General features: G+C 37.3%; 1 protein-coding gene across 1 annotated transcript; it reads right to left on the bottom strand.

The window, feature by feature from the left end:
• Positions 1-13,944: 13,944 nt before the first annotated feature.
• On the bottom strand, positions 13,945-14,429 carry LOC121035721 (keratin-associated protein 19-4-like). Its single transcript, XM_040483619.1, has one exon. It carries the CDS (start codon positions 14,397-14,399, stop codon positions 14,208-14,210), a length of 192 nt encoding a protein of 63 aa, XP_040339553.1. The 5' UTR covers positions 14,400-14,429; the 3' UTR covers positions 13,945-14,207.
• Between the last annotated feature and the right edge of the window lie 733 nt (positions 14,430-15,162).

The raw sequence follows: 15,162 nt of genomic DNA, 5'->3' as shown, positions 1-15,162 counted from the left end.
TCTGAAAGATCGAGTAAAAATTTAACTAAATAAAATGGATTCTCAAAAATTAGAACTGAAGGAAAAAAGCAACATATATATGAATTTTCTTTAGTGATACACAGTGGCAATGTATTTGGCAGTTATTCCCAAGGAATTTCCAAAGATATTGCAAAACAGTGAGGGCAATAGGAACAATGAAAAATCCTTGTTAGTCAAAGTAGCCAAAATAACAAATTCTATAATAATGTTTGCCATGAGGTAGTGCCAGAGTTTGCAGTCCTGTGTAATTTATATGGAAAAGGAGAAGAAATTATGACTTAAGCTACAGGAATGCAAGTCAGGGAAAAATAACTAGATTCAAGTTTTAAGGCAGTTAGCCAAGCCCCATACCTAAAATTAGCATATCTATCAAGGGTATAAGAAGCACTGAAGAGTCTTAAAAGCTCTCTTTCAAGAAACTATCTTAGCTAAATTATTATGAAAATAATTTCTAAAGAATTCTTCCTAAGAAAAATAATCCCAGAGGAAAAATAGTCGTTCAGTATGAAAATATATTGCTTAGACATTGCAAAACTTATGTAAAACATGTTCATCTTAATGCATGGACGAGAAACCAAATTTGCAAGGGCAATAAAATTAGTTTATTGGAAACATGACCAGGATTATTACCATAAATAAGGAAGTTAGTGCCATGTTAATGAGCCACAATAATAAGGGAAATCAGTCCTTAATATTAAAGCTAATCCCAAGGGAAGTGATTTGGGTGGGTTTTTACCTTTTGTGGCCAGAGGTGGGCTCCAATAAAGTAACTGAAACTAAGGAAATCCAAAGTGAAAATAACACTAACAAGATTGAAGAACTCAATAGAATAGATTGTACTAATAATATAAAAAATACGAGCTTCCTTATTTTGAATTCACATTATTTATACTTACACTTGTATTTTTTACTTTATTTAAGTGTAGTTGACAAAGAATGTCACATTAGTTCCAGATGTACACCGTTGTGTTTCAATAATTCAATAATTTATACATTACACTACGCTCACCACAAGTGTAGCTAGCATCTGTCACCACTGAGCTTCTTAATAAAACAAGTGTTTGTACAATAGAGAACACAAATATGTTCCATAAAAAGATGGACAGTGGAAGCCACAGCTATAGCCACCATGTCTATCAATCTGTAGTTAGGAGCAGAGAAAGAACCAGGACCATACCAAATCTACCACAGTAGATTTATAGAATCTCATAATGCCACCACCTACACGGGTCTTCTTTATAGTCTTTCATGGAAGGGAGTGGCCAATTCCACATTAAAAATTCTTATTTAATTGGAATAAGTTTTAAGTATCAATATTAAAAAAAAATTTTTTTAACGTTTATTTTGAGACAGAGAGAGACAGAGTGTGAATAGGGGAGGGGCAGAGAGAGAGGGAGACACAGAATCTGAAACAGGATCCAGGCTCTGAGCTGTCAGCACAGAGCCTGATGCGGGGCTCGAACTCATGGACTGCGAGATCATGACCTGAGCCGAAGTCGGACGCTTAACTGACTGAGCCACCCAGGCGCCCCTAAGCATCAATATTTTTAAAGGATCCCCAAAGGATTCTAGAGAATAGCAAGGGTTGAGAACTAATAATTTAGGGACATAACAGTGATCCCAATTTGGGATTCGGTTGTTCACCAACTGTTTACTTAGATCTCCCAATTTTCTATGTTTAGAGGTAAAGCTTGAAGCAAAATTCGTATCTTTATGATTTACACAAAGGATACAAGTATAGATTCAGAGGATTACATGCACCTTATTGTTTATAGCAGCATTATCAACAATAGCCAAACTATGGAGACTGCCCAAATGCCCACCAAATGATGAATGGAAAAGAATAAAATCCTGCCTTTCACAACAATATGGATGGAACTAGAATGTATTATGCTAAGCTCAATAAGACAGTCAGAGAAAGATTAATACCATAAGATTTCACTCATATGTGGAATTTAAGAAACCAAACAGATGAATATATAAGAGATGGGGGAAAGAGAAGACACGAAAACAAACCATAAGAGACTAGAAAGGAGAGAACAAACTGAGGGTTGATGGAGGGACGTGGGTGGATGGTGGGCTAAATGGGTTATGGGTAGTAAGGAGGGCACTTATGATTATGAGCGCTGGGTGTTGTATGTAAGTCATGAATCACTGAATTCTACTCCTGAAACCAATACTGCATTGTATGTTAACTAACTAGTTTTTAAATAAAAATTTGAAAAGAAAAAAAAAACCTATCTTTATTAAGATTACATTCCAGGAAGAAGATAGTAAATAAACCTATTGGATATATCTATTAGCTAAAATGTAGATGAAGGAAATAAGAGAAAATAATTACATACAGAGTGGCAGAATAGGGGGAAATATCATGATATAAGAAAATCAAGAAAAAGTCTCTTTGAGGAGATGATATTTGAACATAAGAATGAAGGAGACACATGTACATGTCTAAGTCAAAGAACAAGCTGAATAGAAGGAAATGTACTTGTAAATGTTTTAAAATGGGAATTATTTTAGTATGATGATATGGAGAGAAAGTTAATGTGGCTAGATTATAGTTAATGGAAGGATATAAGGGTGGGAGAGAAAGTCAGAAAGTTACGCAGATTACATATAATCTAATGTATTAGATTATACACAGCCTTCTGGACCTTGATGATTTTTAATGGAATTATAGGTGTAATGGAAATGTATGGAAGATGTTTAAGTGAAGGGGGTGATCTGACAACTTGCTGCTATATGGTTTGTGAATTGCAAAAGCTCAAGAATGGAAGCTTGGAATCTAAATTTATTGCAGTAATGAACACAAGAGATGGTGGTCGGCTCTATAGGGGTATGCTGGTGGATAGGGCAGAGATGGTAGGTGTAAGAAAAGGAGGAATAAAGGATACCATCTTGGTATGGGGCTGAAGGAATTTGTTGAATGCCTTTGGTGTTATATTTGAGGGGAAGCCTGGTTGGAGGCAGGATATAAAAAGATCAAGATCAAGACATCTGATGTGGACACAGAAATATTTGCTTAAAATATTGAATAGGCAGTAGGACGGGCAATGTGAAACTTGAGGGATGGTGTCTACAGCATAAGACTTCATGGGATAATTGGAAAGAATGTAGGTAGGTAAGAGTTCAGCCCTGGCATGTAAAGGTAGGAAAGAGACCAGGAATCCAGCAAAGGAGTCTGAGATAGGGTGGTCAGTATCATAGGAAGAAAGTGGCAGCGTGGTGATCAGATCAATGAAGAGAATTTTTCAATAGGAGTAATTAGTAACTTCAGTGTAAATGCTGCTGATGGGCACTTGAAAAATAAGAGACCTGACTGGGGAAGAGGGGGTGGCTTCGAGTACACAAGTGGAAGAATGGCTTTTAGACAGAACAAGGATCATTCATGCACTGTAATATTCAGAAGGTACACTGTATGTTTGCTGAGGAATGATTGTGTTAGGCAGAATTCTAAAGACATTCCATCAAGTTTTCTGTCTCCTGGTTACTTAATCACAGATGGATCTAGGTACCACTGAGGGGAGTTTCAGATGTAATAGTTATTAATCAGCTGACCTTAGAATAGGGAGATTATTCCTGAATCATCCAAGTGAGCCCAATGTAATCACATGGGCATTTTAAAAGCAGAAAGAAAGGCAGTTAAATTAGATACACCCGAAGAGAGCAGCAGAGGGGAGCCTGGGTGGCTCAGTCGGTTAAGCCTCCAACTTCGGCTCAGATCATGATCTCGCAGTTCGTGGGTTTGAGCCCCGCATTGGGCTCTGTGCTGACCGCTCAGCCTGGAGCCTGCTTTGCATTCTGTGTCTCCCTCTCTCTCTGCTCCTCCCCTGTTCATGCTTTGTCTCTCTCCTTCAAAACAAAAAAACATTAACAAACAAAATTTAAAAAAAAAAAAAAGAAGAGAGCAACAGAGAGATGCAGAAATGGAGGTCTAATATTAGACCGGTAAGAATTTGACCTGCCATTGCTGGCTTTGAAGATGGAGGGACAGGGTCTATGAGCCACGGAATACCAGTGCCATCTAGAGGCTGAAAAGGGAAGTGGGACATCAGTCCTGCAACCACAGGAACTGAATTCTGCCAACAACTAGATGGAGCCTGGAGGCAAATTCAACCCCAGAATTTCCAGAAACAAATGCAGCCTGCCAACAAATTTGTTCTGGTGTTGTAAGACTAAACAGAGAGTCATCTGAGCCATTTTGTGCCTGGATTTGAGTTGCTCTGAACCATGAGGTTTATGATAATCCATTACAGCAGCAACAGAAAATAAATAAAATGATGATTGGTAGACGTTTAATTCTCCATTGTTCTTAATTTTTCAGTGAAATTTGAAACAAGTCACAAGTTGGATGAAGAGTAAAGCAGATAGTGTCAGGCATTTAAAAAATGATAAAGACTGTAATCATTCTTTTAGTCATTGGCAAAGTGAATTTAGTAGGAAAATGGAGAATTTCTGGGCATGGCTGAATGCCTAATTGAGACTTAAAATTATAAATGTAACATAAGACAATTCAACAAGGCTAGACTTCTCTAGACAAATACCCCTGTATGTGAGTAAGCATGGAAAAAGCAGAGTTAAGCAAGGATTGGAATTTTAAAAGTCTGATACCACCAGTAAAGTGAGGTGAGGGATTTAAGGGTGTAGCAAAGCTGCTATTGGAATACTGTACAATTGATAATACTATCCCAGTAAAAGTAGAAATAAGAACAAGGGAGATGTACAGTAGAAATTCGATGAGATCCATAGTTTATAGTTGAAAGAGGGGACAAGAGTTGTTTTCAAAAAATGAATATAGTAATATAAACCCATAAAAATGGAAAGTAGAAAACAGAACAGTTGAAGATTGAAGGCAGGGACCAGGGCACAGAGGAAAAAGAGTATGAGGAGAGGCAAACACCAGGGTGTTTGAGGTGAAAAGAGGATTGATTGTCTAAATCCAAATGTATGAATAAGAAAAGGTTTCTTTTTTTTCAATATATGAAATTTATTGTCAAATTGGTTTCCATACAACACCCAGTGCTCATCCCAACAGGTGCCCTCCTCAATACCCATCACTCAACCTCCCCTCCCCCCCCCCCCCCATCAACCCTCAATTTGTTCTCAGTTTTTAAGAGTCTCTTATGCTTTGGCTGTCTCCAAGAAATCTCTACCCACTGATGCGGCAGAGACAGGATCCTAGACAGGATTCAGTCAACAAGCAAACACCCACGAAGACAAATACCACACAAGCCCACAGAACAGAGAGCAAATACCTTCCGCTTAGACGTGTCGTTAAGGCAAGATTATATTTACGAGAGAAGAGCCCTCTCCCATTTAGCAATGAATATTATTAATGGTCACTAATTCTATTATAGATAGGGAAGTGATAAGTGAAATTTTATATTTGTGGGTTGAGAGGTCAACATTTCGGAAGATATTAGGAACATCAGATTTTGTTGATTCTCTTGCATGTCCTTGGAATCATTCTGAGCCAGATCAGATACAAGTGCTAATTTTAAACCTGTCTGTGGGCATAATTTTAAAAGAAAAATTATTATAAAATAATTGTGTCAATGGACAAATATTGGCATATATATATATATATATATGTTTCAGAAAATTATTATTTAGGCTTTGCAAAAAAAATACACTGGTATGTGTATGAAATTCTTTAACATAAATCAAAATGAAACCAAGTTTGTTATGTCAATGAAGACACTTTATGGGAAAACAGACACAGAGCTGTCTGTGAATGAATGAAGTAGCAGCAGTTCCAAAATGCAGCCATTCTGAAAAGAACTCCAGTGTCTTTGATGACATTCTTCTGAGAGGAATGAGTCTTCCTTGCCCTGCTTTCTTAAAAGCGCCTTCTGTAATGGTGTGTGATGTTAGCCATCTTTGCAGGTAATGAAGTTAACAATAGGCTTGACTTTGAGGACCGGAAGGAAAGAAAAAAAAGTTCACCATTTACAATGAGAGAAAGTTTCTACTGTTTTAGTAATTGACAGATTTTTCAGTGGAAGCCAAAGGAGCTATATCTTCTCCAGAAGAAGGGACCAGAGCAGGTCTTAGCTGAATTTATCATAGTCAATATAGCCAGAACGATTGCCACAGCCACATCTCAGGCTTCCAAAATCATCAAGGTTATAGCGAAGCCCACCAGAGTAATTGACATGGAAACTCGTTGCTAATAGGATTTCGGAATTAAATTTGTTTGTTGGTTTGTTTGTTTGTTTGTTTTTCTCAAGGGCCAGGAGCTTTTGGACCAACTCCTGTGTTACTCTGAGGTTCTTGAAGCATCTGGGGCTATTCTCAACTGTCACATTTAGACATAATATCCTGCTCTTGTGGTATTGTACTGGCATTGGACCATTCGGGCCCAAGACTCTTCTCTATTGGGAGCAATGACAAGTAGCGATGTGCCCTACTCTTTATCCTCACCTCACCTTCAAAGTTTGGACGGTTAGGAGAAGATGAGACCTATTTTCATAAGTTCACTGTAACATAAGCTCCAGACACATCCCAAAGATTCTTCTTTATTTCTTATCCCTAGGTAGTTTATAAGAATACATTAGTTTTCATTTTCATTATTCTACTTCTTTGTGTGTTAGTATCCCTGCAATTGAGCTGCTGCACAACTGAGAAAAAGATCTGGGGAAATATGATATGTCTAATTTATTTATACTATAACTTTATGCTTTGACCTACTCAGAGATCTGCTTTTGTTTACACACTATAATCTGTAATCTTGCTAAACTCACTTATTAATTCTGGAAAGTTTTCAGCAGATACTTTAGGATTTTCTGCATATATAATCATATAATCTGTGAACAAGGGATAATTTTATTACTCTTTTTCTAACATACATGCCTTTTATTTCTCTTATTTGCCTTATTTTACTGATAGGCCTTCCTGTTTGATGTTAAATATGAATACTCAGAATAGACATATTTCCTTGTTTTTCATCTTAAGAAGAAAATATTCAGTCCTTCACAATCGAGTATGATTTTAACCAGGTTTGTCACGGATACCTTGATCAGGATGAAGTTGTGTTCTACTATTCCTAATTTGCTAAATGTCTTTTTAAAATTTTATTCATTTATTATTTCTGTGAGAGAGAGAGAGAGAACAAGTGGAAGAGTGGCAAAGAGAGAGAGAGAGAGAGAGGGAGACACAGAATCTGAAGCCGGCTCCAGGCTCTGAGCTGTCAGTACAGAGCCCAACATGGGGCTTGAACTCACAAATTGCAAGATCATGACCTGAGCCGGTCGGACACTTAACTGACTGAGCCACCCAGGTGACCCAAAGTCTTTTTCTAATATATGTTGAATTCTGTCAACTTTTTTTTCTGTATTAATTGAAATGATCATGATGCAGAACAATGGCACCCTTCCCCAAACCACCTTATGCTATCACTTTCTAGTGATGCTAACCTCCTGTCCATAATCCTTGTCAACTGCTGATCTGTTTATTATCACTATAGATTTCAGTTTTGAAGAATATCAAATAAGCGGAATCATATACCACATAATCCTTAAGATTGGCTTCTCTCAGAATTATGTCTTTGAGATTTCTGCAATTAATTGAATGTATCAATAGGTCTTTCTTTTTCATTGTGAGTAGAATTCCATTGTATGTATGTGCACAGTTTTTTTTTTTTAATAAATAAATATTTGAAGTCTATTTGGTTGTTCCAGCTTGGAGCCACCACAAAATAATGTTATTATGAACATTCGTGCATCTAAATTACTTTTAAATATTGTCAAACACCAAATTTACCCTTACTGGAGAAACATAGCTTCAACTCTGAAAGCAGTTCCAAAGATGTCCCAAAATTATGATTACAGAAGAGGCTAAAATCACTAGCTACATATCTATTTAGCACCTCAAAGGGAAAAATTATTCAGAAGTATATAAATCAGTATGTATTTATAAAGCCACTATTAATGTGACTTTAGAGTCTAATTTTGTATGCCAAGTGGTACTTGTGGCTGCAGAAAAAATGACTTCATGCCGGTTCTATCAATGAGCTCTCACTTCAATTTTGTAAATTACACGTACATTCTTTTTCTGATGATTTTCCATATGACTCCCTGATGCCAAAGTAGCCTCTTCGCCTTTAGTCTCATTATTAAAGCAGCCAGCTAGACACTCTTTCTCACCCATTAGATTCCACAGATATGAATCAGATCCTATAGTCCATTGTGCACATAACTAAAGAAAAATAATACCATTCATTATGAGTGGTCTTATTAGAACCCTACTCATTCAAGTAAGGCAGAAAGAATATTCTACTCAGGATGAGGACTCACAGGACATCAACGTATTTCTTTAAATATAAATAGTCTTTACAAAATTCACATCAATGGTCTCAAACCATCTGTATCTTGTGTATGGTTTGTTGAGCTGTTTAACTGATTCTGAGACGCTAATACTGAAATCTCTGATACTTCCTTGAAATAGCACATTTATTATATGGCAGTCCTTCAATAGAAACTTTTAATCTATCAATTCCATCATACAAGGCTGGCAATAGCTGTCATATCCGCAGTCACCCAGAGCTGTACCTGTAGCCAGCAGAGGAATGACCCATGTCCCTAGGCTAGCATATCCATAGCTACAGCCCAAGAGATCATAATAATTGTTCCTAGTAGCTTAATTTGTCAGGAATAGCAAATGAAAATAATTTGTTGAAATAAGTAAATGGAAGAAAAATCCATGTTTGCTTTCTTTTATACACACACACACACACACACACACACACACATATGTCATTCTTATTAAAGAAATGAAATTGGGGCACCTGGGTGGCTCAGTTGGTTGAGCTTCCAACTCCGGCTCAAGTCATGATCTCACGGTTCGTGGGTTTGAGCCCCACCGTCGGGCTCTGTGCTGACAGCTCAGAACCTGGAGCCTGCTTCCGATTCTGTGTCTCCCTCTCTCTCTGTCCCTCCCCTGCTCACGCTCTGCCTCTCTGTCTCTCAAAAATGAATAAATGTTAAAAAAAGATTAAAAAAAAAAAGAAAGAAATGAAACTTACAATTCGTTGCTAAGTCATGTAAACCACGATGTTATTTAAAATAAATGAATCAATCATTGAAACATCCCACCTCTATGATGAGGAGTCAACTCCATTTCACTGTCAAAATCCCATGAGATGGGCACTAAACACAACTTGTAGAGGCGAAATGAAAGCATACAGAGATTAACTTGTTCAAGACCACAAGAGGTAAGGAGAAGTGGAACCCAAACTCAAACCCAAGGCTCTTTAACACCAAACCCCGATGATGAAGTGAGAATCTATTTTCTTCTCAACTTTGAAGAACAAGTAAATGATGTCTGAAGACGTGATGTTAGCACGACTAGAGAATAATTTGTTTCAGAGATGTAGCTGTTGAATATTTGGCTCTATTAGGCTAATGGTGACTTAGAAGTCCGCAATCTACTTTTTCAAGTCCACAATCTACTTTTTCAAGTCCACATCTTGTACCCAGTTACCAGTTAATCAAGACAGTAATTCAGCAGAAGCCAGAGAACCAGCTACTAAATGGGTGATAGCACCATACCCAGAGCCACATCTACAGACGGCCCATGGAAACTGCCTCATCCGCATCCACACTCACAGCCCAGCCTTCGTTAGTGATTTCTGTTGCAGCTCACCATGTCGGGAACTAAGGATCTCATTGGGTTTGCAGGGCGGTCTGCATTATAACTACCTATGTAGTGACGTTCAGATCCCTTTAAGAGTGGGATTAAGAAAATTTGAAGACGTGCCACATTCTCCTTCTAGATAAAAATTGCACAGACGAGTTGATAAAACCATTCATTTCATATTTGAGAGAAGATCTGAACTTCCTTGTAAAGCCCTCCATTCATTTTCTTTCTGTTTAGCTTGCATTCTTCAAGGCAAAATTGTGGCTACGATGAAATGATATTTACAGCTTCAAAGTACTCCTCTCTACATTTAAATCTCAAAAACAGGTTTCATAACATTAAGTGGTTCTCTTATAAAATAATGCTTTCTAACCATTAATTATATTACCTTGCTAACGTATTTCTTAAATCCCATATGGTATCCACATCTCTTTCCTATTATTATTAAACTAATAGCATAACATTTACTCAGGAAAATGATGAAAAACCATGATCCCTTTTAATAAAAGTTGTGCAAATGTATCAATCTCTTAATGCCCTTTTATGGTCATTTAGTAGCTTCTAAAGCGTAATTTTTATATCATCTGAAATTTTTCCAAATGTAAAAAAATAAATGAATAAATACATGACAACACCGGTCTTGAGTAAAAAAAGAGTTCAAATGATTTAAAAATAAGTTTGCAAAATAGAGTATCTGCGAATCAATAAATATGCTAACATTTATTAGACAAAATCAAATGTCCTTAATAATGGAAACATTTGCAAAATTGCTTCTCTCCTTGCCTCTAGCTTTCTCAAGCAAATAATAAAAGAATGAGAAAGTTTTGTTCTTCCCTAAAGTTCTTAAGATCTATTTTCATTAACATTAACAAAACCTAAGAGCTTAATGCAAAAAAAAAATGATAAATCTGTGGAGAGAGTGCCTTTAAATTCAAGACTGACAAAATTGTTGGAAATATTATCAATTAAGGGCACCAATGGCCTTCTACATGGGCAGCGGATGTAAGAGATTGTTTTAATCAAGCTGTAGGGCAGACTGGTTCTGCAGTTTCTTCAACTAACCAAGCACATACCCAGCAAGAATTTGTTGAAACAGTAGAGTTACTCAGGCATATGGAAACAAATCTCTTGTGCTAGAAGGCTTACCCTTCCCCCTCCTTCATCCCAAACCCTGAAAAGACTAACATATTTTTAATTACCTGAATGCTTCTAGAGGATCATAGAATGTTACAACCAAAAAGAAGCATGTAATTTATTTTTTCCAATTTTTCAATTTCACAAATCTTGTAAGTGGTATTCATGTGTAAGAGAGCAGTAAAAAATGTTGCTCAAAGGCCCCAGACATGGCTTTACCCATTTACTCCTGTGGAAAAATCGAAGAATAAGCTGAGAAATTCTTCCAGAAATGGGAAAGTATAATGTTGATGGGACACAATATTTAGTTTGTTATTTCTAAGAATAGACATTTGAAAAGAGCCTAAAGTAGGCTTTTGTCCAAGAGCAGAAAGATATAGAGGAAAGTGAACATAATCTTGAAAAGTTGAACTCTCTTTGGCAATGAAAACAGAGAAAGATCTTGATTTGCATAGTTAATTTGAGTAGATAGTAAAAAAAAAATCACAAACCAGTTCTCTGAAATCAATTATGAGCTGCCTTGGGCTAATGTCTCCATGTTTGTTTATGAGGCTGTTTGGCTGTACATATTTATGAGAGGATATAAATTAAAACCACAAGCTCCATAATGGGCAGTTATAAATGACCTTCTAATTGTCAATTGAAGCACATTCCATTCAAAATCCAAATCATTGTCTTCTCTTCTCAAACCTCTCAGTTACAGAAAAAGAAGCTTATAATTGTGGAAAGGATTTTAAGACTGCAGTCAAAACTTTAATGTTGAATCATCTGTTAGTTTATATCATTGAAATAAAGTAATATGAAGCACAAAATATTGATTGATGCTTTGGGTTGAACTGTGCCCTCACAAAAGATGTACTGAGCACCTAACCTTCCCACCCACATGGATGTGAGTCATGTGGCTTTAGTTGGAAATCAAGTCTTTTAGGGCACCTGGGTGGCTCTGCCAGTTAAGCATCCAACTCTTGATTTTGGCTCAGGTCATAATCTTACAATTCATGAGTTCAAGCCCCACATCAGACTGGGTGCTGAACATGGAGCCTGCCTGGGATTCTCTCTCTTTCCGTCTCTCTCTGCCCCTCCCCTGCTTGCTCTTTCCCTCTTAAAATAAAGAAGTAACCTTATAAGTAAATAAATAGGGTCTTTTAAATGTAATCAAGCTGACATGAGGTCAACATGACATCTTTAGGGTCGGTTGATTATTAATCATGTTGATTATTCAACATGACTGGTGTCCATTTAAAAGGGAAATTTTGGACACAGAGCCAGACACTCATAGAGCCAACAGGACGTAGTGACATTGAAGGGACATACAGTGTGACAATGACTGCAGAGATTGGAGTTCTGCTCCTCCTGGAGCAGCAAGCCAAAGAATACCGGCTACCACCAGAAGCAAGAAAGAGGCAAAGGTGGATTCTCCTACAGTTTTCAGGTGTATAACCTTGCTGACACCTTGAGTTTGGACTTCTAGGCTCCAGAACTGTGAGATAATAAACTTCTCTTGTTGGGGTGCCTAGGTGGCTCAGTCACTTAAGCTTCCGAATCTTGATTTCTGCTCAGCTCATGATTTCCCGGTTCATGGGTTTGAGCCCCACATCAGGCTCTGTCCACACTGGCAATGGGGACCCTGCTTGGGATTCTCTCTCTCTCCCTCTTTTTTCTGCCCCTGCCCCACACGTTCTCACCCTAAAATAAATAAACTTTTAAATAAATAAATAAATAAATTTCCCTTTCTCTTTTTTTTTTAACGTTTATTTATTTTTGAGACAGAGAGAGAGACAGAGCATGAACAGGGGAGGGGCAGAGAGAGAGGGAAATACAAAATCCAAAACAGGCTCCAGAGCCTGACGCGGGGCTTGAACTCACAGACCGTGAGATCATGCCCTGAGCAGAAGTCAGACGCTTAACCGACCGAGCCACCCAGGCACCCTGCCTTTCTCTTGTTTTAAGCATCCAGTTGGTGGTGCCTTATTACAGCAGCCCTAGGAAATTAATACAATCACCTACTGTCTTGTACACCATGATATATACTTATTTGTTTACATGTCTATGCATGCAGCAGAGGGTAGGCTTATCTTACAACAGTTCTTGAAAGTAAAAATTATTGTCAGATGTACCTGATTAAAAGTGGATCAATGAAGTTAAGAAATTTGCTTTGTGTCATACAGTTATTAGTGAGGAAGGTATACAATCCCAGCCTCTTTGTCTCCAAATTCCACATTTTCCAACTATTCTAAATACTCCTTAGAATTGTCTGGAGATTTAGAAAGCTTTTCACACTTTAATTGTTATGTTTTGGAGTATTGGGAAAATTAAATGATTATATATTGATTATATATATATGTACATATATATATATATATATATATACATATGACATGTTGCAAAATATCTGGCACACAGTAGGGCAGAAATTTTAATTACCTTCCTCTTTTCTCACTAATTAGTTCCATTTATTTAACAAATATTTTTTGAGCTCATGTTATGTGCTAGGCACCTGTTCATTCCTAGAAACCTGTTCATTCCAGGTTAAGATGCAAAGCAGCTTAGCCTCAAAGTTCTTGCAAAGGTTTTCCCTTCAGTCTTTGGTTTTTCTTCAGTTCAATAACCCTTCAACTAACTACATGTAAATCTCTAGGGAAATAAAGACCAACAGTCTCTCTCATTGTTCTCCTTCTCCTATTATGGCTTATGAGAAAGAAGGAATGAAAAAAAAAAAAAACAGTCACATATGATGAACCGTCTGGGACAATCTTTTTCAAATCTGTGTTCTTTCTTGCTGAATCCAAAATTACTTCAACTTCCCTTGCTATCCTTCCCTTGTCTGGTAATTAGAAGCTTTCTGGTTGGCTCTGCAAAGAAATGTCCAACTTCCAAGCATCACTATGAAAAAAAAATAGATTTGTTTCCCCATAGGATGATTTATGCTATAAAATAAGGAGAAATGTCTAAAGAAAGCAGAGAAAAACTGAACTTTTAAACCTGAGGTCAAAAGAAGAGATTATGCTTTGAACAAAAATATAGTACAAAGTCCTCTGAAAAGGTGATCCCTGAAAGAATATTCCTAAAGCAGAATAATTGGTCCATTTGGTAACTTCAAAATTGGCAAACATCAATACGAGATCATGTAGAAGAAATTACGCCCAGTTTGTCATCCAAAGAAATAGCTTTATTGAAAATTGAACACAGAGATGCCACAGCAACCCAATCTGTAAAATTCCCAGTCAATTCATGGAATGAAGACTGTTGTTGATTAATTTCAGGGTTTCAGTGTGAGTTTTGATCGTCTTCACCGTACATGTGGCCAGATGGCCAGAGCAGCATCTGGAATCCGACGGAAATACAAAGACGTGAAAGAATTAGCAGTAGGGTGATTGTAGGGTTCTAAAGTCCCAAAACACCAGTCTTTTTCCTTTTCAATAAAAGCTGGAGAATCCATATCCTCCATAGCACGATGGGCGGCACCAGCCATATCTGTGGCCTCCCCAGCCACACCCTAGGCCCCTAAAGCCACCACAACCACAGCCACAGCCTAGGCCATAGCCATAACCCAGGCCTCCACATCTATAGCCCAGGCCACCATAGTCATTGCCGTAGTAGGATCTCATAGTGTCAGGAGCTGGGGTTTCTGTTTGGTAATTGGGTGTGTTTCCCAAGTATGAATGTTGCCATCTGCCCAGGGACTCTTATACCTCCAAAATAGGTGTGGCAATAAAAACAAACTTGCATAATCCTCATTCCATGGCCTGAGTAGCATGAAAAACAGACTCATTAATTTCTTTGTTTTCTAATTTAAGACAGTTTTCGCAGATTCCAATGAAATACTCCCTATGTTGGCAATGATTGTGGTACCTTCAAAGACCATGCATGAGATATGACTGTCATCCATAAAATCCTCTAGCCAGACATCATCGCATCTCATTTCTGTTCAAAATAATGGACACATTCTTTACTGATTGAAGCCAATATCATGGGAAATTATAGCTAATTTTCCAGTAAGACTGAAAAAATATTGATGATCCTTATTCAAAATCCCCAAATATGCCATTTATTCACTCTATTCTAATCAAGGTCTTAAGCACTCTATTCCATTAAGATCTTGAACAATTTATTTTCTTCTCACAAAAATTGAGTTGCTTAAAAGTTTGGCTGTCATGAATTTTCTATCGTTTTTGTAAAATAAGTTGTGGGTCTTTTTGCACAATTCACTCATCAAATAATTCCCAAAGACCTGTCAGTGAATTTAGCTTGAATGTCCATTCATTTTACCTGACTGGCTGGAGTCATGTGAGAATTCAACACAATTTTTTCATTTTGCACTCGATCCTGAATTTCCAAAATCATCAGCAAAGAAAAAAGATTAAAAAACAA

Source organism: Herpailurus yagouaroundi, unplaced genomic scaffold (genome assembly GCF_014898765.1).
Source record: "Herpailurus yagouaroundi ecotype Mexico unplaced genomic scaffold, PumYag 162, whole genome shotgun sequence".
NCBI lineage: Eukaryota > Metazoa > Chordata > Mammalia > Carnivora > Felidae > Herpailurus > Herpailurus yagouaroundi.
The sequence above is the reverse complement of the archived record's forward strand: the minus strand, read 5'-3'. Positions and strand labels throughout refer to the sequence as shown.